This window comes from Neovison vison, chromosome 4 (genome assembly GCF_020171115.1).
Source record: "Neovison vison isolate M4711 chromosome 4, ASM_NN_V1, whole genome shotgun sequence".
Classification (NCBI taxonomy): domain Eukaryota; kingdom Metazoa; phylum Chordata; class Mammalia; order Carnivora; family Mustelidae; genus Neogale; species Neogale vison.
In genome coordinates, this window is record NC_058094.1 from 143,793,176 (window position 1) to 143,816,748 (window position 23,573).

At 43.3% G+C, this 23,573-nt stretch overlaps 1 protein-coding gene across 2 annotated transcripts in view; it reads right to left on the reverse strand.

Moving 5' to 3' along the window:
- The window catches only part of LHFPL3 (LHFPL tetraspan subfamily member 3), a 577,016-nt gene that overhangs the window by 60,233 nt on the left and 493,210 nt on the right, over positions 1-23,573 (reverse strand). Inside the window, exon 3 of one of the 2 annotated variants that reach the window (XM_044245849.1) lies at positions 165-212. The exons of the other annotated variant lie outside the window; for it this stretch is intronic. Coding sequence (XP_044101784.1) covers positions 196-212 — 17 coding nt within the window. The 3' untranslated portion in view covers positions 165-195. The remainder of the gene's footprint in view (positions 1-164; positions 213-23,573) is intronic. 2 annotated transcript variants of the gene reach the window in all.

Below are 23,573 nucleotides of genomic sequence, written 5' to 3' on the forward strand. Positions count from 1 at the left end.
CAAGACAGAAGATCTATGGCTTAAAAGTGATGGTTCATGCGGCCCAGCGCCAAGCGGCGAAAGCGGGGAGCCGGCGGAGAGCAGCGGGGAGAACATGCGGGGGGCGGTAGGCAGAAGCGCACAACACAACAGCCGGACCCACAAGGAGCCATGCTTACACTTACATGGTGTGGTCTCACACTACCTTAGTTTGCTTTAAGCATTTCCGTCGTCTGAGAGTTTGGGAGGGAAAAACAGAAGGGTTAAAGGTAGAATAAATGAAGAGCTTGCACTTCGCGCATGGTTAAAAATAACAAGGTCATTCGGGCTCTCCCAGTCTCAGTGTGCAAAGGATAGGCACGGGGGTTCACCATGATGAAAAGCAGAGTTCTGGGAGCCATATCCTGGTTTCCTATCTTGTTTCCACCACGTGCTATCTGTGTGACCCCCGCGAGCATCTTATCCTTCCCCTCCTCAGTTTCCTCATCTGTGAAATGGGTCCTACAGGAGCACTTACCTCCTAAGATCGAGGTGAGGAGGGCATGACTGAACACCCACGAAATACCTGATCCTAGTCACCACTGAGCATTATCTAAGTGTTAGATATCATTGTTATCTTTAGCTTTTACCTTTGGCTTCCTCAGGCAGTACCACCCAGACTAGACAACCAAACGTTAATGGAGAGCCAAGGACTCACAGCGAATTTTCGAATTTTCGATGCTCAATAAGGAAAAACAATAGAAACAAATCAAGCATTCAGGAGAAACAGACAAAGTTAGAAACGCACAGGCTGGGCAGCCGTTTCATGTGTTGTGATCATTCTTTGAGGGCATGATTGCAAATTCCAAAGAAATTCAGAGTAGTTTTTAAAGAAAGATAAATAAAAATCAATCGCGTACCCACAGATCAGGTAGAACCCCGAGGCCCAGTTCATGTCGGACAGTTGAAGGCTGCGGACGTATCATTAGGGATTACCTGTGTTTTCCAACTGGCTTCACACACAGAATTGCTTAAAGGCGAGGACAGGAGGCTTGGGAGAACCAAGTGGTTTACCAGGTCAGGGAGGACAGATTTCACTCCTCTGTTCTTTCCCAGAACTGTTCTGTCAGTTCTGAGTTCACTTGGCAGGACATTGTGGTCCCGAGGGAAAGAAGGGGACGCGGGTGCGCTTCCTGCTTCCTTCTTTTGCTTGCTACCTCTGTCACTTCTTATTCATCACGAGCCCAAGAAAGTTTCCCAGGGGGAAGCTTCAGGTTCCTCCTCTGTCACTCTAAGTTTTCCCACTTTCTCCAAGGTGTGGGGGGTTGTGTTAGCTCCCTCTGGAATGGGAGCATCTAGCCAAAGTGATGGAGTTGGTACGGTTGGATGGGCGGGTGCTAAATTTTTCAAGTGAAAAAGGAAAAGCAACATTGGAGGTCTCCAGCTCGTAGAGGACAGAGGGAATTCGAATGATAAGGAACGTGTCTGTATCTGTTTTGCCTAAACGACCTCTGCTGGAAAGGGTGAGTCACAGGCTATCCCCACCCCCACCCTGAAGCACAGACATCACCAGAGTGTTCAGCTTCCAGCTACACGCAGGTGTGTGTGTGTGTGTGTGTGTGTGTGTGTATCTGTGGTGCCCCACCATGGATGTGTGTGCTCTGAGAAGGCTCCTGCTTTAAGTGGAGTTTTAACCTGGATACTATTCTTACGTGCAGAGGTACTCCAGAGTTGAATTCTCCAGCTGCCAGCTGGGCTGCAGGTTCCTCAAGGCTGGGCTGGGTTTTCCTGCCTCGGGCAGCCTCCCACCCTGGGATGGCATGTCTCCCGCTGCAGGAGGGGGCTAGGGCTACCGGTGATCGGTGATGGCAGCTTCTTTGGGCAGGGAAGCTGGCTTTTTAAAGACACAGTCTGATTTCTTGATTGGATTATTTGTTCTTTAGGTGTTGAGTTTGATAAGTTCTTTATAGATTAAGATGTGGACAGACATCTCTGCAAAGAAGACATCCAAATGGCCAACAGACACATGAAAGAGTGCTCAACATCACTAGGCATCAGGGAAATCCAAATCAAAACCACAGTGAGATACCACCTCACACCAGTCAGAATGGCTAAAATTAACCCAGTCAGGAAACAGCAGATGTTGGCGAGGATGTGGAGAAAGGGGAACCCTCCTACACTGTTGGTGGGAATGTAAGCTGGTGCAGCGATTCTGCTAAGCAGTATGGAGGGTCCTCAAAAAGTTGAAAATAGAGTTGCCCTATTACCCAGTAATTGCACTACTGGGTATTTACCCTAAAGACACAAATGTAGTGATCTGAAGGGGCACGTGCACCCCTATGTTTATAGCAGCAATGTCCACAATAGCCAAACCATGGAAAGAGCCTAGATGTCCATCAACAGATGAATGGATAAAGAAGATGTGGTATACACACACACACACACACACACACACACACACACAGGAATACTATGCAGCCATCAAAACCCTGAAATCTTGCTATTTGCGATGACATGGATGGAACTAGAGGGTATTATGCTGAGCGAAATAAGTCAATCAGAGAAAGAGAATTATATACTGATATGAGGAATTAGAGAGGAAGGGCGGGGGTTCATGGGGAGAAGGGAAGGAAAAAAATGAAACAAGATGGGACCAGGGACGGAGACAAACCATAAGAGACTCTTTTTTTTTTTTTTTAAAGATTTTATTTATTTATTTGACAGAGAGAAATCACAAGTGGAGGGAGAGGCAGGCAGAGAGAGAGAGGGAAGCAGGCTCCCTGCTGAGCAGAGAGCCCGATGCGGGACTCGATCCCAGGACCCTGAGATCATGACCTGAGCCGAAGGCAGCGGCTTAACCCACTGAGCCACCCAGGCGCCCCCCATAAGAGACTCTTAATCTCAGGAAACAAACTGAGTGTTGCTGGGGGAGGAGGGTAGGGATAGGGTGGCTGGGTAATGGACATTGGGGAGGGTATGTGCTATGGTGAGCACTGTGAAATGCCTAAGCCTGATGATTCACAGACCTGTACCCCTGAGACATATAATACATTATATGTTAATTAAAAAAAAATAAAGACACGGTCTGAGATCTTTCCCAAACACAGGTACTGTTTCAAGGTCACAGGTTATTGGGCTTGGGCTCTGGAACACAGAGAGACACCTTCATCTGCTCAACACCTCTGCAAAGGGACGCTTTTTATGTCATCAGAATGTTGCTCAGGCAAAAGTGCAAATGGAAAGGGGCCGAGGATATTTAGAGAAGCGAAGAGATTTCCAACCAGGAAAAGTAGACCTAATGAATTGATGTTTGCAGAAACGGAGACATTTAAACAGAATTATTAAGCAATTAGCCAAATTATAACTAGGGTGGGGAACACTAGATGATCTCCAAGGGAACTGTTTCAAATAAGTCATTCTCTTGTACTGGAAGGCTTTCATTCTGTACTGTCTGGAAGGTCATTGCTTTAACAGAAGAGAGAGAGGCAGGCACGTCTTTCTGGTTGATGGAACAAGCAAAGTCATGTTTCTGGGAGGGTCAAGGAGCTCATGAGGCCACAGGACCACATCTGGAGGACGGGCGCCCCTGACGCAGAGAAGCTGGCCAGGGCACCATTGTCCTGCAGGGTGAGCTCTAGCACGATCCGATGGCTGTAGCTTCTGAGCTCTACTTTGGGTCAAAGGGTCCCATCCTCCCTAAGGCAATACAGATATACCCAGGTGTCTGGTAAGTTTCAGTAGGTAGCCCGAGAAGGAAAAAGGCTAAAAGAATGGGTTCTATCACCAAATGAAGGACTGATGCCAGAGTCATTTTTAGAGTATTCTGATGTTCTCTGCTTTAGCTATAAAGCAGAGACTCAGAGTCCGGTCTCAAGGCCAACTTCTTCTGGATCCCTCTGACCCCTGAGAATTATCCCCCAGGCCATAGATATCATGTTTCAAACAAGGCCGAAGCAATGGGACAGCTTTTGTCTGCACCCTTTCAGAGCCGGGGAGGACTTCTCAGAGAAAAGGAATAGCATTACCCCTACCAAAAGTCAGCCCTGGCTTGGTGTTTCTAAGCACACACTCCTCAGACCCAGAAAGGCCTTGTACCATCACTGGTACTACTGGGCACAGCTGGCTGTTGAGAGGGCTCCCCAAATCCAACAGTCACTCTTAACAGTGGTAGATGAACTAACAGCCTGAGATGCTACTCATTACATAACTTCTTCTATAACATTCAAAACACCAAAGCGGACATAGTTTTTATGTTTCCACTTGATATACCCACACTTAGCGAACAGCTGTCTGGTTCCTTGGAAACTTAAAAAAATCCCAAATACTCCCTCTAAGTAATTCTTTTATATCTGGGAGATTTTCACTGAGCCCTGAGAGGCTGGCTTCGATCGTTTAATTTCCCACTTCCTAGGTGGTAGCAGGTAACAGGTGGGACGCTGGGTGCAGACGGATTTTCCATCAAATGCATCACCTCCTGGGCCTTCGGCGCTCAGTGGTGGAAAAGTAGCAATGAAAAGAACAGATATGGCACAGAGCCCTAGGGAAAATGATTTTTAGCTGAGAGGCCTTTCAGAGGAGAGTTACAACATGGGACTGTAATTTATGGTTGGAATCAGAAATCTAGGCTGGACATGACCTTGGTAATTAATGACCCAGTCTGCTGCTTTGTTTTACACATAAGGCTATGAGCATCTCAGCCTGCTGGAGAGTCAGGGTTAGTGATGGACCCCCAACTCACGATCTCGATGACGGTGCTGTGTTGCTCCCCAGTTGCAAGAGAAGAACGTAATCTTCTAAGCAATGATATCCCTTAGGGAGTAAAATACAAGCACTGTGCTCAGCCTGCCCTGCTGAGTTTAGAGAGGTTTAAGCTCTTCATAAGCAAAGGACAAAGTTAGGAAGCTGCTTCCATTCCCCCAATAAGAATAAAATCAGACAGTGTGTATGGTCTGCCTTTAGGTCACTGATCCTCAAATCCGAATAAACTCTGGACCCCTTTAAAGGAAAATAATCATCCAAGACCTATGATATACTCCCTTAGCCAACATTTGAGAAACCCTTTTGTAAGAAAGCCAAAATCTCATCCTTTGAAAATGATTCTCAGTTGAGAACTGTCACCGAAGAAAGACAAGTTACGCCTTTATATTTGGTGAAAGGAAAGCATAAAACTTAAACATCCCTACTAAACCCAGTGACCCCCCCCCCCACCTCCTCGCAAGAATACAAGCCTGAAATTCAGTTCGAGAAACACTGTCCTGGCTCAGAATCCATCTCTCGCTCTCTTCTCTGGGCCCGTTAATGAACTTCCCCTCCAGTTTATGTTTCTTGCCCTCTTTGCTCCTGTGGTAGCTCCCTTTTGTACAGAACGGGTGATTTTTAGTTCACTGTTTTGCAGTGGAGCCTGCGTGTCCTGTTAACCTCGTCAGCTGATTGCTCTCATTCTGAATCCTGGTCCTTTGTGGTTTTCTTAGTATTTGCTTTAGATGAAAATCCAGCCCGATCCTGCCTTGGTGGAACGGTATTTTTATTGAAAAATGCGAGTTTTGTGGAAAGAAAGAGCCCTCCACCAGCAACAGCCACCGTCTGGATTTCGGGAAATGAAGTTCTACCGGTTAAAATGCACTTTAAACACCTCAGCTGGCCTTGTACGGTAGTTAACTTCCGTGTTTTACAATCTTGCCAATTTAACATCACCATCCTGTCCTCCCTCTGGGGTGACAGGTGGCTAAAAACACATTTAGATTTTCCTCTGAGGGGGAATTACTCTCTCCTTGACAGGCTCTGTCTGCTCCGTGTCTCACAACTAGGAATTTGCCGAGAACCTCCCCTTGGGAACGTCTCTTCCTGCCTACCTGCTTTCATTGACCCCTAGGTCAGAATTCTCCCCATTAAGAATTCATTTCCCAGTGGTGCATGGAAGCATACTAGAATTTCTTCTTGGCTCTTATGGTTGTTGTTGCTATTTTTGTTTTGGAGTTAATGGAAAGCAACTTACAAAAAAATGTAAGGGGTCTCAGCTCTCAGTTCTACATTATTTTGGTCAAGAAAGAAGAAAGGTTGTTTCTTTATACTTGCAACCTTCTAGTACGGTAGCCACTGGACACACGTCACTATTTAAATTTAATTAAAATGAAATTCAATTCAAAATCTAGTTCCTCAGTCTTTTCAACCACATTTTAAGGGCTTGAAAGCCACATGTGTCTAAGGCACATATCAGACACAGCAGTTACAGAACGTTTCTGTCCTTGTTCTTTGCCATTGTGATGTTCTAAAACATCTAATATCCATCAATAAAATTTGGATGCAAGATGTGTACTACGCTCTAGAAGTCAGATTCTGAAAAACATAAATATGTAAGACAACCTCCATCAAAACCCGTCTGTAAGGTGCTGAGGAGAATTATTGAATAAACAATATAGTTGGAAGTCTGGGTGTATTTATGGTCAAGTCACACAAAGCCTTATCATTTAATTGAGATTCTAAGAAGATCAGCCTTTATTTAAATGAAATGATAGAATGACTTTTGTTAAATGGAGATGTGTATGTGAGGCAGGGGTGGTGGACATGTGTGGGGAGAGCTATCAGAAGCACCTGGGAACTTGTGTCAAACTAGACATTGTCTCCCCTATCCACATAAGACCAGGAGGTTATACTGCTTCTCCAAAGCAGCATGGGGAGCTGCTGAAGCCAAGTTCGCAGAGCATTAAACATGTATTCTTTCAAGAATGACTTATTGTGCATCTAGTAATATCTGTCAGATGTCTTGATACATTACCGTGGAGTATGGTAAAATAAGTAAGTAATGATGCTGGAGTGTGGCAGCTCAGTTCCTGCATGGGCTTTGGAGTCAGCCTGAGTCTGGGTCTGGTATGCTCCAGCTGAGTCCTTAGGCACATTAGCTAACTTCTCCAAGGTTCAGTTTCCTGCATTAAATTGGGGATACTGCTTATTTCATGGGGTTATTATGACACTTGAATGATAGAAGGTGAACATTCAGTAAAATCTAGTAATTACATTATTATCAGAGTAAATGGTTTCGCGAGGAAGACTCACTGAAAAGCTGTGCTCTTCCTAACTGTAGAGATGGTTCGTTCAACTGATAATGGAATGGTGCCAAAGATGTCCAAGGTGTAATCTTTATCCCTGTGGCATCCCTTCCCCCCGTAGGGTAGACCAGATGCCCCTGCCTTGCAAACATGGGCTCTCAGAAAAATCGGGATGGCGGTACATGGACAATCAAATATGAGAGCTAAGAATGATCCAAGATGGAGTCAGTTCCAGTTCCTTCCTTCAGAGATGAGCAGACTAAGGTTCAAAATGCTTCCCCAAAGTTTAAACATTGGTGGCAGAGCTGAGGTCAGAACCTAGGGTTTCTGATTCCCTGTCCCATGTTGTATATACATCGATAGCCTCCAAATGGAACAGAAATCTTCGTCACCATGAAGTATTAGGAAAGATGCTTATCATACTGTCACTGTTTGAAACATACTGCATTAACTTCAGAATGCAGAAACCACACTGGGTACAATTTTCATCTGTCCCCAGAGATAAATTGATATCCTATGAGACATATCTCCTAAAAGGGACATTAAGAGGCAGACTCACAATCTATAAGAGCTTGGTGTTCTTGACATCTAGTCTGTGGTATACCCCAAAAGTTAACCTAGCATATCACCGCTTAGCCAGGATAACTCTTCAGTTCTTTCTGGAGTATGGCGATGACTAGGAGAACACAGTGGACTTCTGAAAAATAGGGTGCTGGAAGGTGGGACCCAATTTTATGTTCACCACAGCCCTGATACCATCTTTCCTGGTTTTCGATTCCCAGGGCAGGTGGTCAACTTCTTGCTTAATCCTTGCTTTTATCTTGTCACCTCTAAGAATCACAAAGGGTGAAAGAACTGTGGGCTTTTCAGATTCGAATGCGGTGGCCTTTGTCTTCTGAGCACTCCTTTCTGGCAGGCAGCTGTATAGGATGGCTTATTCCAAAGACAGCAAATACCTCAGCATGCAGGGCTCGCTGTGCCCAGTGATAGGGAAGAGAGGGGCAGGAGAGGCAGGAGGAACATTTAGAATTTTTTTTTTAAAGATTTAATTAATTTATTTTAACAAAGAGAGAGAGAGAGAGAGAGAGAGAGAGAGAGAGAGGAGAGAGAGAGATTACAAGTAGGCAGAGCAACAGGCAGAGAGGGGAGGAAGCAGTCTCCCTGCCGAGCAGAGAGCCCAATGTGGGGCTCAATCCCAGGACCCCGAGATCATGACCTGAGCCAAAGGCAGAGGCTTAACCCACTGAGCCACCCAGGTGCCCCGGAACATTTAGAAATTTAAGTCCGATTATATCACTCCCTGTTCACAGCCATCCAATAGCTCCCATTACAGTTGGAATGAAATCCAAACTCCTTTCCCTGGCTTAGGAAGCCTGTGGGATCTGAACCCTGCCTACCTTCCAGCTTCAATGCACACCATTCTCCCCTTCACTATCATCCAACCAAACTGCTCTTCCTTCCCATCTTTGGATCTTTGCACTCGCTCTTCCCACTGCATGAAAGTCTTTCTCACTGGCTGGTGGATCAGTCTTAAATGCCACAACCATGGAGACCCTCCCTGGATAAACAACCTGGGGGGCCACGGTCTAGCCTATCACCTGGTTTAAATTCTCTGCATGGCACTTACAACTCTCTGATATTTTCTTGCCTTTTACATTGATTTATTGCCCATCTCTCCCTATCAGAAAACAAACTCTAGGAGATATGGGATTTTGTCTACTTGGCTCACTACTTTATTTCCATCTTCTAGAACTGTGCTTAACACATAGCAGGTACTCAAAAAACATCAAATGGAATAAGTGGATGAACAAGGGGCGACCCCTGCAGGTCATATCTCCTGTAAGCTTGCTGGTGCTATTTGTATCTGCAGGGAGTCTCCCAGGCTCTGGATGTTGTCTGCCTAGAGGCAAAGCATGCAGCCCCATGAAGAGCAAACCTAAAAATCACTCTTACTAGTAAAACACACAGCAAACATTGGTTGATTGAACAATATTTCTGGAGTACTTACTCTGTGTCTGATACCAGAGTCTTTAGGAGGATTACCTCAATTAATCTCAATACATCAATCTGGTAGGCACTATTTTCATTTCCGTCAGTGAGGATCAGTAGACTGAGGTCCTCCTAATGGTTAATTGTATCCCCCACAGCCATCCGGATGGTAAGCTGAAGGGCCAAGAATTGAACCTGGGGCATCTGACTCCAGACACCACTCTGTGAAGTGTTGCAGAAAATATAATGGAGCTCATCCAAGGGGAGACTGAAAGGAAGGAAGGAATGGCAAAAAGAAAATGCTAGAGAATGTGAATTTATATGTGTTTAACGATAAAAATCTGGCTGACAACTGTCTCCTTCCTGCATCAAAATAAAAGGTATTTCTGCCTCTCCAAGGCTACAATGGCCATCAGTGATCTGAGAACATCAGCTGTTTACCTCAACTGAGGTGAGCAAACTTTTCAGCACTACAAGCATCTAATAAAGGAATTCCTTGGGCATGTTTCATCCAAGCCATCAGGAAACTGAAGCTGCCGTCTCTGCTTCCAGGACCTGAGCAGGCCACACTGAGCAGACCATGCATACATGTGCTGATTAGCTAGTCAATGGGACATTGGAAGCATGTCAGCTGGCTTTTGACTCTAGATCTTCCTTCTGTCCACTTGCCACTGTGCAAGTGTTTGTCTCTACTAGACAGTGGCAACAGGCACACCTTATCTGGGCTTGCCATTTTGGTCCCTCTTGTCCAGCCAGACCCCAGTGATGTCTAACAGGTCTCAACAAATGATTTCAGGAGGAAAATGATGCTACAGAATATTTAAAGTCAGGAGGCCAACACGCTGGGGCTGTCTAGGCACATCTAGGAGATACAGAAGAGGGAGACAGAGGTGAGGATTCAGAAGGAGCCTGGGGCTGGATCCTCATGGAACCCAGAGACAGGAAAGTCCTCCTGAGGATTTGGTTATTCTAACCATCTGGTCTGACCTTTGCATCAAGTAGAAATACTAAATAGAAAGGTCCCAAGACAAGGTAGCGAGCCATGACAGGAAAAGAACTTGCTGAGGTGGATGAGAGAGTACTCTAAATGAGAAATAACAAGAGCAAAAGACACATTTTAAGACTCAATTGGCCAGGTTAAATGTGCCTTACGGAAGTATTACTCCATGACACACTTGGGCAGAATGAACATGGGTTGTGAAGAAAACGTTCTCCTCAGATGTATGCACTCAAGCCCGTGAATTAGAGTCCTGAATGTGTAGCTGGGAGAGAAATTTAGTCCTTCATAGTTACCCTTTATGTTCTCTATGTTCATTGGGGGATGTAATGCTGTGGGTATTAACAGCGCCTGACAGAGCGAAGGACAATACAACCAACTCTAGATTTTCTACCCAAAAGGGCCACTGAAAGCTATCTGGTGCATCTAAGCCCTCAAACACTCCAAACATTCAAGTCTATCTTCTGTGGTGAGCTCTGTTATGGGAGCAGAAAATAACAAAGGACAACGCTGACCTCTAGAAGGTTCATTCCATCTCAAAGTTCTCTTACTATTCCAGCTTGGCTTCCACCAAAACGCCACTGAAATGGCAAAACACGGAAAAACAGGAGAAGCAAGAAAGCTGGAAAAATTTACATTATGCACACATCATGAGTCCCCGGAGAGCTGAAGGGCTAATCAGAGACAGGGATCGAGAGGGTCTACTGCAGGACAGGCATTTCTTCTACACTGTCTTTGTCCATTGGGATGGCGTCCTAGGCCCAGCTCTCCTTTTACAGGTGAGGACAGCAACGTTCTAGTCTCTCACCCACAGTCAGATAACCAGGAAGCAGTTGTGCAGGTTTGCTGAGGATTCAAATTTCCGTCCAGTTGCTCTGAAGCCTGTATCTAGCACCCTCCCTGCATCGTACAGCGCTCTGAACATCCTTTTCTGATGTATTAAGATGTTCTGTGAGACATTACTTCATTCATCTTCACAATCTTTTCATGATGCATGAAAATCCCACTGCCTCTTATATTTCAAATGAGAACATGGTGCTGCATAACGGCTCTCAGAGAACCCAGCAATCTTGTCGGGGTGCCTGGTGGTTTGGAGTAGGGTGCACGTGGGGGCAGCTTGTGGGGAGGGGCGGGGTGAGGATGCACTGAAGGTGGGGCACCAGGTCTCTCTCTCATCATGGAATGCGCTGCCCTAGACTTTCCCTTGGACACAGGAGATGGTTACACATAGGCTGACATACAGCACTACGCTCTAAATGATGCTCTTCACTTGTTTTGTTGTTGTTGTTGTTTTTTTTTTTTACAATTTTTTGGTTTTTCCTTCAAAAGAAATGAACCATTTTATTTCTTAAAGAAAAAATACTTGTAAGTACAGGAAGGTTTTGAGAGCATGACTAGTTTACCTCCAAAGCTCTCTTTACCTAAGCTGGAATTGCCTGAATTGAATCTTCCAACAATCAGGGGGACAAAAAACTGTGTAGACTACACTTCTGTCAAAATTCTCTGGTTAATTTTGGTATCACCATTATGCATAGATGCTTTTTAAAAAAAATTTAAGAATAAAAGTGCACTTGATGATATAGTGCTTTATGATAACTTATCTTGGGTAAGAATAAATTTTTTTTTACTGTATTTAAAAAATTTTTTTTATTTATTTTGTTTTTTAATAAACATATAATGTATTATTAGCCCCAGGGGTACAGGTCTGTGAATCACCAGGTTTACACACTTCACAGCGCTCACCATAGCACATACCCTCCCCAATGTCCAAAACCCCACCATCCTCTCCCTACACTCCTTCCCCGACCACCCTCAGTTTGTTTTGTGACAGTAAGAGTCTCTTTTTGTCTCCCTCCCAATCCCATCTTGTTTCATTTGAGGAATAAAAATTTTCATTTGTAAAGCTGAACATGATCACATGGTGCAATTGTCAATTTCTGGATATAAATATGAGTTACAGGGAAAATATTATCAAAAGAATGATTTTTATTCTTCCTAGTCCCCAAGGTTGAGCCACCATTTCATTTGTTGTCCAATCAGGTCCCTCTTGAGAGTGAAATTGAGTGCTATTAGTAACTATTATTACTATTTTAAAAGACTTTATCCATTCACTTGGGAGAGAGTATGAGGGGAGGAGCAGAGGGGGTAGGAGAGGGACAAGCAGACTCCATGCTGAGTGCAGAGCCTGAGGTGAGGCTCCAGGCTGGGCTTGATCCCAGGATCCTGAGATTGTGACCTGAGCTGAAACCAACAGTTGGACACTCAACTGAGTAAGCTACGCAGGCACCCCCTATTGGTAATTATATCTCGGGAAACCATCTTGGTTTCCAGGATGGATACCCATCCAATGCAAAGGGAAGCCACGCCTTCTTTCATATATTCCTTGAGCAGTCCAGCAATCCATAACTTAAAAGGCACTTGTGTGTGACCTCAAACATTCCCCGTTACAGGAGTAAGTCTTTTTATTTTTTTCCTATTCTCTTCCCTTTACTTTTGCCCATTTCTGCTTGCCTTTGATGGTTGGCAAGCCAGGCTCCAACCCTTGGTCCATGAGAGTCAGACTCTCTGGGAGGCCTTCATGGGGGTGCACTATCTCCCCAGAGAGTGAGAGCTGTCTCTAAGTCCCAAGACCAGTGGGCCAGACTGCAGCCTGGACCTCTTAGGAGGCTTTGGGCTTTGGGAGTTAGTATGTTTGGGGATAGTTTTTCCTTTTACCTGCCTACTTACACCATTTGTTTGATCACTTTAGCTTCTCTGGCCTGGGGAGATTTTACCCAATACCCTTTGGTTGGAGACAAGGAGGGCCAGCTGGCTATGCTCTCCTGAGTCCTACTGGCCTCACTCCCTGCGAAGGACTTGTCAGGCCTTGGGACTGTCCCCTTGGGACACCGTTCCTTTGCCGGAAGGCTATCTGAGCCTCTAGGTCTGTTCGTTTCAGACAAGGGGACAAAGGAAGGGGCTAGATATGAGTTACTGAGCTGTCAGATTCCTGGGGCAGGAGCTCTCCACTCTCCATCTTGTGAGGCTCTCTCCTTGCCTTTTTTCCTACTAATTCAGTGAGCAGCAGCATCCTCCTGCCTGCCTGGGGTCTTTGAGGGGGCTCTGGGGACACAGACCCAGGGGCTCTGCTTCTCTGCTCCCAAGGAGGAGGTTAGCTGCATTTTGGAGACCATCCCATATGACAAGGCCTGCGGCTGTGTCAGAGCCTCTGCTGAATGAAGTTCCTGGGACTGATTTACAAGTCAGTCATGGCAGGAGTGAAGGGCAAGGAGGGGGTCTAAAACTCGGGAACTGGTGGACCATTTCTGTTTCTTCTTGGGTGGCCCATATCTGGATCATTGAGTTCTGCTGTGGGAGCCACATCTGAAGAGAAATCTAGTTCAGAGAAGAATGTGCAGGATTCTGACAATACTGTTTGACCAGAAGGACCTTGGGGCAGGCTGGGTGGAGCTGAGATGGCCTGATTAGCACAGAACTGCGCTTTCAAATATGCAAAGGGCTGTGGTCTAGAAGAGGGTCTGGCCTCCTTTGCAGGATCCCCAAAGTGTGGTGGAGGCCTCAGAGGGATGGGTTTTCACCCAGAGATGGAAGACATCTTCTGAGGGAGACAGCGTGTTGAGATGAGCCAAACATTTCCAAGAGAGCTTTAAGAATAAATTAAATAAAATACCTATTATTCACTGAATACCTTGCATTTGCTAGATGCTTTACATAAAAAGAGAGACTGCTAATTATCCAGTACCTATTCTCGCCTTTTGTCACAATCCCTTATATTGTTGGGGGGGTGCTAATGTTTCCAGCTAAAACTAACTTTTCCAGTCTCTCTTGAAGATAGGTATGGCCAATGAGTTATAAATAGTTGGGTGAATTATAAATAAAAGTTGTTAGATTAAAAACTCAGCCAGGAGGCAGGCTTTTTTGTCCTTCCCTCTTCTTCCTGGTTCCTGTCTGAAGTGCAAATGTGACGGTTGGAGCTGCAGCAACTGTCTTATGATCACAAGGTAATCTCAAGGATAAAAACCATGAAAAGAAGGAAATTGGGGCATTCCCGATGTTATGGAGGCTTCCTGTCTATCCTAGACTGCTACCATTAGACTTCATAAGCTACAAAGAAAAGTCAACCTCTACTGGGTTTAACACATTATTATTTAGGTTTTCTGTTATATGCAGCTGACTTGATGCTAAAATACCCCTTATTTCATTTTAATTCTCACAACAATTCTGATGCTGGGTCTCATCACATCCATTTCATAGATAGGGAGATGAAGGCTCCCAGAAGTTACATAGCTTGCCCAAGTTCACACAACCAGATAGTGGTAGAGTTAAGATTTTATTGGGCATCAACCTGACCCCACATCCATCCTATTGCCATATTGCTTCTCCTTTCACGGAGTAGCTAATGTGTGATGGCAAATTCTGTACAAGCATATTGGATAACTGTGGACTATTCTTGCTGTCTACATACTCTGTAGTCCATCAGGTTCACTGTTGCTCCGCCCATGCCAACCTGAGTGGACAAGTGAAGTGAACATCTGTATGCTTCTGACCTCAGTCCCAGTTCTTTCCATCACTCTCCCATCTGAGAACATACTCTCTCTCTCTCTCAGACTTGCTTGAAATGGATAATAAAGACTAAGTCCTGTTCCATCTTGAGTGACTAGACTCTCTGCTTCCAGTGTCCACTCTGTGTCTCTAGCCACCACCAGAGTCACATGAACACAATTCACAGAAGGCAGGTCACAAGCTGGGGCCCTGGGCTTTCCAAGCTCTAAATCTTGTTTGAATAGTTTATTAGCCATCTCTCTCTCTCTTTTTTTTTCCAGCTTAGTGGCCGTATCAGCAAATGTGGAGGTTGATTTACAGTTAGTACTTTGTGCACTCTCTGAAGTGGAGCGAAAAATTGAAAGGCTTATGTCAAGCCCATTCATTCACAGACACATTCAAGATCAAATTAATTTTAAAGCTCTTATGGGCTAATTTAATGTTTCTAAGTTTTGCTTTACAAATCTATAGTGATTTTTTTATGGCATAATATATATTTCAAGCTGAAGCTATTGTCGACTTGGAAATACGGTTTTTTATATAGCACATTCTGGGATGAAATACATCGTCGGATGAGAGGCTGAGCTCAGAATGGAGAAACCCTAAAACTGCTTAATAAGTCCAATTACCTGGAGACAATTATCCAAAAGGGCTCAGAGTCAGGAAATGTTGTAGCTGGAAGGGCCAAGGAATGATCCAGTCCAGCCCATTTTAGAGATGGGGAAATGAAGACCTAGAGCAGTTAAGTAGCAGTTCGGGTCAAGTAGCTGGTTAGGACCAGACTTGGCCTACAACACGGCCCTTCCAAAATCTTCATTCAGATAAAAGATACCAACAAAATAGTTGGGCAATAGAATTTTCTGGAATGAACTCATCTTCCTTCATTGAAGTTACCTGTTAATTTCAAGAGCTGTCAGTGCTGCTCTCTGCGTCCTGTGCTGTAGGACTGGCTCTGTCTGACAGCACACAATCACGCATCACTATTTCTGTACATCACACATGCTACTGTATGTCTGCAGAGCTGGGACTCCATGTTACTTTGGTTTTGCAGCCCTTACAGGGTATGGCCCCAAGCCAGTCACACAGTGGACACTCAACAAGCACTACTTGGGAGAAGGAACAATGAAAACAAAGAAACCTATGGGTATCAGCCCACTGTCCTTTGAAATTCTACCTTTGGTTTTTCCTTCCCACCATATCCTTTCTCTCTGTGTTGGCCTTTTGCGGAAGATCACAGCCATTCCAAACTTCTGTTTCATCAAGGATTCCCCCAAGCTGATACGGCTTATTTGGTCTTAAGGAGTGCACGCAGATGGGTTTGCTAAGGTGCCACTGTCAGCCCTTTGAGGGCTTCGTGTGAATTAGAGAAAGCAACGCCTTCCTCTAGACTGGTCGTTCCCAGCCATGGGGAGCTTTGGATCCTAGAGGACATTATGGCAAAGACTGGATATATTTTGGATTATTATAAATGAGGAATCCCATGGGTTTATAATGGGTAGAGGTCAAGAATGTCACTAAATATTCTATTAGATACAGGAAAATCCCCTCCCTGCAAAGAAGCAGTTGGTCTAGGTCAATTGCGGTGACAATGAGAAACCGTGCAGCAGAAAAAATTTCAGAATTAGACAAAAATTATTTAGGGACTTTTTATGTCTGATAAGTGTGTTATGCTAAGCATTTAGCATTTCCTGCGGCAAATACCTCCTTGGACCATGACTGAATACTTCTGGACACTGGCATTTACAAACACCCTAATTACCCTAGAATTGTATTTAGGCTCTGTGTTTTCTACCTTTGATAAAGACCCTTCAGACAAAGACCACTTCCAGAATACAGCCTGAGCCGGGGGTTACTGAAGTCCCACCCAATCACCTTGTCTCACAGAAACCTCCTTAGGTGATAAAGCTCCATTCATGGTCATTGGGTGTCAATCACTGAAAGACAGTCCCCACTTCCTTCTCCAGGAGATACTGCCACCAAGCTCTATGTTTGCTATAACCCCTCATGCCTTGCTAAAGAGCAACTCCTTTCTCTGGTGTTGATGTCTTTTTAATATATGCAGGCTGTTATCATCTCTACCCTACAATTCAGGGGAGCTAAGTAGCTCTTTAAAACTCTTGGTAAATTTACCAACCTTTGATTACAGTACTTAATCTGTGTTTGCAAAGTACTTCACCTATATTCTTATTTGTGCAATTTATTGTACCTAAATGAGGTTTCACTTGGAGCTGGGAGAACTGGTTATTTTATTCATTTCTCTGGAACTCCTGCTTTTGCAACTCTAGAAGCTCTGCTACTTTAGGCCTTCTTTAAAAATGGCACCACTAGAAGGGCGCCTGGGTGACTCAGTGGGTTAAAGCCTCTGCCCTCGATTCAGGTCATGATCCCAGGGTCCTGGGATAGGGCCCTGCATCGGGCTCTCTGCTCAGTGGGGAGCCTGCTTCCCCCTCTCTTTGCCTACTTGTGATCTCTCTGTCAAATAAATAAATAAAAAATCTTTTAAAAAATGGCACCACTAGGTTTTATAAAGCAGTGTGGCAAGGAGGTCACACTGTAGGATACATCAGAGACCACAAATTCAGTGCCCCACATTATTTGCATCACATAGAATACCCTTAAAAAGGTCCAGCCTTTGTCTTCTAGAACCTTGGGGCCCACACAGCTTTATCTCCTAGAACTTGAAGATTTGGTGCTGTGGAACAGGGACGGGTGAATATACTTAGGGGATAATTCATTCTCCCATTACAGAACATTCCCTACCTCAGCCCTCACTTCAGAGGGAATCTGCATTAACTGCCTCTTGCCAGTAGCTGCAAGTGCTTCTAAATGGGAATTCCTTACTTCTTGCCTCTTCTCCTCCTGAAGAGTCAGCACTGCTGTGCTGTGGGGTAGATGTTGTTAGCAGAAGACTGCGCTGCTTAGGAGTGGTCCACAGAGCCTTGGAGAAGGATGTGGGGTAGTCTCTCCACCCTCAGTTTCCATTGTCTTCCCTACTATGGACACTTGCTAAGAATTACGGAATGGGGTTTCTTTGGCAAGCACCCACCAACCCTGTTTATTAAAAAATTCAACACCACATAATTTTTTTTTTCAAAGCAGAAAACATGCACTAAAGATTAGTCTGGATATTCAGAAGAAGTGATGGTAGCAAGATGGCTGAATCCAATATTTGTCACTTGTATCCCCTCTGCAAGAACTGTTTGGAATCTATCCACAGCCGGAAGTGCCTTTGTGGGAGGTGTGGGATCCAGGGGGAAAACTGTGACACCCTGGGGTAGTTCAAGAAGGAGGAGAACTGTTTTAGGAGACACACCTGCACCCAGGAAGCTGAGCCACCAACCATTGCCCCAACTATAAACCCAGAAACAACACCATACCCTTGAGGACTAGACTATAGGCCCATTCAGCTTTGGTTTTATCACCAGCACCATATGCCAAGGGAATCCAGGAGAAGTCTCGCCCACGTGGGTGTCAAGTCATAGACATCTGTGGAGGCCGAGAAAATTAAGGCCATCCCACCTCAAGTTTAGCTGATGTGGGAAACAGAGGGAGAAGAAAATCATTAAAATTCCTCACCTATTGGTAAGCCCTTGAAACAGACAGAGTGGTTCTCCCCTGGGGGCTTAACTGCCTTCACCTTGAGATTTTGCTAAGGACAATCCTAGCCTGAACGACCCCCTACCCCGACAGGTCCGATCAGAATCCTGTAAGTCTACTTTAACAATTCCTTTAGGAAACTTTATCTCTAAACCTCCAAGATAGTGTCAAGAATCATTCCCAAGTATATGACCCACTGATAGACATCTATCTAGATTTAGATAGATTAGATTTAGACATCTAAAGGGTCTCACAAGAAAATTTTTATTATAGGTAATAAATAACCTTTTCCTCAGACAATGGCTAGCCCCTCAAAGTCCTGGAGACCTCGCTTCCAAAATTCCTTAGAGACTTACATCATCCATAACTCCCTTTGTCCTCACCCACCGCCAAGTCCACCCCTACTCTGCCTTTAAAAACTCTGACTGTAATCTGGCTCGGGGTCCAAGTCCCTACTCCGCTGTGTCGGGTATACTTGGGCCCAAGCTTAAGCTTGTCAAATAAACCCTTGTGTGATTGCATCGGTGCTTGGCTCCTTGGTGGTCTCTCGGACGCGAAAACTCGGGCACAACAATCAGACCTCAGTCCTGGCTGCAGACCCTAAAGTGCCCTGTGAACCAGCTCCAGAAACTCTCAGCCATGGTCTAGAAGTCCCAGGAGAGCACTATCTTAGACAAATATTTGAGATTAGATGCAGTGAAGAGAGTAAGAGGAATACTTTGACTTTACCTTCATCACCATAACCCCAAGGTGGCACAGCTCCTGGCTCAGAGAGCTCTTCTAGGCCTATAGTTTCTCCCATGGGGGAAAGTAAGAGTGTGAGTGAGTGCCCAGTTTCCCCATTTGCATGGGGCACTGCTAAAGAGGCCGACTTCTCTCTTGACAAGTCTTAAGCTGCCTGATGATGGAACCAAAAGATATCAAGAGGATGTGGACCGGGGACGCTTGGGTGGCTCAGTGGGTTAAAGCTTCTGCCTTTGGCTCAGGTCATGATCTCAGGGTCCTGGGATCGAGCCCTGCATTGGGCTCTTTGCTCAGCAGGGAGCCTGCTTCCTCCTCTCTCTTTCTGCCTGCTGCTCTGCCTACTTGTGATCTCTGTCAAATAAATAAATAAAATATTAAAAAAAAAAAGAGGATGTGGACCCTACTAGTCACATTGGGGAGTCTACTGGAAACTGTCAGAACAGTCTGAGTTATTAGAGTTCCAGAAGGAGAACAGAGGGAAGAGGAAGGTAGAAAGCTTTTTAAAGAAATAATGGCATAGAACTTCTGAAATTTGGGGCAAGTTTTGGGCATCCAAGTTCATGAAGCTCACAGGTCTCTAAACTCAACTCAAAGAGGTATTCTCCAAGGCCCCTTATCTTACAGTAGTCCCCCCTTGTCTGCAGGGGCTACTTTCCAAGACCCCCAGTGGATACCTGAAACTGGATAGTACTAAGCCCTATATAGGCTATTTTAAAAAAAATATTTTATTTATTTATTTGACAAGGAGAGAGAGATCACAAGCAGACAGAGAGGCAGGCGGGGGTGGGGGGCGGCAGGCTCCCTGCTGAGCAGAGAGCCTGATGTGGGGCTCGATCCCAGGACCCTGAGATCATGACCTGAGCTGAAGGCAGAGACTCAACCCTCTGAGCCACCCAGGCGCCCCTACACCATGTTTTTTGCTATTCGTATATATCTATGATAAAGCTTAATTTATAAATTAGGCAGTCAGAGATTAATAACTAATGAGAAAATTAAATAATTATAACAATATATTATAATAAAAGTTATGAAACGTGGCCTCTCACTCAAAATACTCTATTGTATTGTACTCACCCTTCTTGTGATGATGTGAAATGATAAAATGCCTGTGTGATGAGGTGCCTATGTGATGAGACACTCGCTTTGTGACATAGCGTTAGGCTGTTACTGACCTGATGATGATACATCAGGAGGAGGATCATCTGCTTCTGGACCACGGTTGAGTATGGCCATGGATAAGGGAGACTACATAAAATAAAACTGCCAAAGACAGAATCTTTAAAGTAGGAAGAGAAAAGAAGCTTGTAATTTACAAGAAAACCCCAATAAAGCCAATAGTGGATATTTCAGCAGAAACCTTACAGGCCAGGAGAGAGTTGGTTAATATAGTCAAAGTGCTAAAATTTAAAGACTGCCAACCAAGCATACTCTATATGGCAAAGCTGTCTTTCAGAAATGAATGTGAGATAAAGAAAACAAAAGCTGAGAAAGTTCATCATCACAAGATGTGCCTTAAAAGAAATGTTGAAAGGAGTTCTTTAAGCTGAAATGAAAGGATGCTAATTAGTAGAGAAAATATGAAATTCTACAACACACTGGTAAAGGTAAGTATATAGTCAAATTCAGAATACTATAATGTGGTGGTGTGTTAACAACTTAACTGTAATATAAAAGGTTAAAGGACAAAAATATTTTAAAAACTATAGCTACAATAACTTGTTAATGAGTACATAATATAAAAAGTAGTAGGTTGTGACAATAAAAATATAAAAGTGGAGACTAAAACAGTATGTGATTTGTATGTGATTGATGTTATCAGTATAAAATAAACAGTTATATCTGTAAGGTGCTTTATGCAAACTTCATGGTAACCACAAAGTAAAACCTACAAAAAATAAGAAGAAAAGAGTCAGATCATACCACTACAGAAATCATTTCACAAAGGCAAACATCATGACAGGAAGAAAGGAACATGGGAACTACAAAACAGCCAGAAAACAATCACTGTGATGACATTACTAACTCCTTACCTATTAACAGTTACTCTGAAGGTAAATGGATTAAATTCTCCAATCAAAAGGCATAGCATGATTGAATGGATAAAAACCAGGCCCAGCCACAAGATGCCTACAAGAGACACTTCGGCCTCAAGGACTATAGGTTGAAAGTGAATGAATGGAAAAACTTTTTCATCCAAGTGGAACTAAAAGAGAGCTATATTTGTATTAGGAAAAATTGATTTCAATTCAAAAGCTGTAATGAGATAAAGGAGACCATTACAGCTAAAGATGGGGGAATCTATCTATCTATCTACATAGGTATGTGATGGAATATTACTTAGCAATAAAAAAGAATGAAATCTTGCCATCTGCAACAACATGGATGGAGCTAGAGCATATAATGTTAAATGAAATAAGTCAGAGAAAGACAAATATCATATGATTTTACTCATATGTGGAATTTAGGCAACAAACCAATGAAAAAAGGAGACAAACAAATGAAAAAGAGAAACAAACAAAAAACCAGGCTCTTGACTATAGAGAACAAATTCATGGTTACCAGAGGAGAGATGGGTGGGGGGGATGGGCGAGAGGTTAAGAATGTGCTTATTGTGATGAGCACTGAATAATGTACAGACTTGTTGAATCACTATATTGTACACCTGAAACTAACATAATACTGCAAGTTAGTTACACTAGAATTTAAATAAATAAATAAATGGAAAGATGTTATATAATTCATCAAGAAGATATAATAATTGGAAATATATATGTATCTAACACCAGAGCACTCAAATATATTAAGCAAACACTAACAGATCTAAAAGGAAAAACAGATACAATAATAAGGTGGGGACTTCAATATCCTACCTTAAAACAATGGAGAGATCCTCCAGACAGAAAATCAGTAAGGACTTGAACTATACTTTAGACCAATGGGCCTAACGAATATACACAGAACGTTCTATCCCAAAGCAGCACAATACACCTTCTTTGCAAGCAAACACAGAACATTCTCCAAAATTGATCATAGGTTAGGTCACAAACCAAGTCTTAGCAAATTTACAATAGAAATAATACCAAGTATTTTTTCCAACTACAAATCAGTAATAGGAGAAAAACTGGAAAATTCACAAACATTTGAAAATTAAACAATAAACTTTTGAACAACCAATGGGTCAAAGTAGAAATCAAAAAGGAAATAAAAGTAGCTTTAGACAAATTAAAATGAAAACACAACATGTCCAAAGTTATGGGATGCATCAAAGAGAGTTCTCAGAGGGAAATAGTGATAAATGTCTAACTCAAGAAAAGAAAGATCTCAAATAAACAACCTAACTTTATACTTCAAAAAATTACACCAATATTAGTAAAAGAAAGGAAATAACAAAGATAAAAGTTGAAATAAACAAAATAGAGATTAGAAGAACAATAGAAAAGGTCAATGAAACTAAGAGCTGTTGTTTTTAAAGATAAATTGACAAAACTTTAGCTAGATTAAGGAAAAAAGAGAAGACTCATACAGATAAAATCAGAAATGAAAGAGGAGACATTACAACTGATACCATACAAATACAAAGATTATGAGACTACTATGAATGACTATATACCAACAAACTGGATAACCTAAAAGAAACAGATAAATTCCAAGAAACCTACAACCTTCAAAGATTGAATCTTGAAGAAACAGGAAATCTGAACAGATCAATAGTAAGGAGATTGAATTAGTAATAAGAAACTTCCCAACAAACGAAGTCCTCTACCAGATGGCTTCCATGGTAAATTCTACCAAACATTGCTTTTTAAAAAAGATTTTATGCATATATTTGAGGGGAGGAGTGGGGCAAATGGGGAGGAAGAAGAAGAGAGAGAATCTCAAGCAGACTGTGCTCAGCACAGAGCCCAATGTGGGGCTTGATATCTCCATCCTGAGATCATGACCTGAGCCGAAACCAAGAGTTGGATGCCAAACTGACTGAGCCACCCAGGAGCCCCTCTACCAAATATTTAAGGAAGAATTAATGCCACCCCTTCTCAAACTCTTCCAAAAACTGAAGAAAAGGGAACATTTCCAAACTCCACTATGAGGTTGACATTACTTTGATACCCAAACCAGCCATTACAAGAAAAGAAAACTATAGGTCAATATTCCTGATGGATCTGGATACAAAAATTCTCAATCCACTGGCAAACAAAGGGCTCTCACATCATGACCAAGGGGGATTTATCTCTGGAGTGCAAGGATGGTTTAACATAAGCAAAGCAATACTACATTAAAAGAAAATAAAAATCTTTGTATGATCATCTCAGTAGATGCAGAAAAAGCACTTGACAAAATACAACATCCTTTCACGATAAAACGTTCAACAAAGTAAATATAGAAAGAACATGCAGCAACACATGAAGGTTCATATAGGACAGATCCACAACTAATATTGTACTCAATGGTGACGGGTTGAAAGCTTTTCCTCTAAGATCAGGAGCAAGACAAGGGTGCTCACTTTTATCACTGCTATTTTTTTTTTTTTACCATTGCTATTTAATATAGCACTGGAGGTCCTAAACCGGCAATAAGGCAAGAAAAAGAAAAAAAAAAGGCATCTAAATAGTTGAGGAGGAAGTGAAATTGTGCCTTTTTGCAAAGAGTATGGTCTTACATATAGAATGTACTCCACAAGAAAATTGTTAGAACTAGTAAAT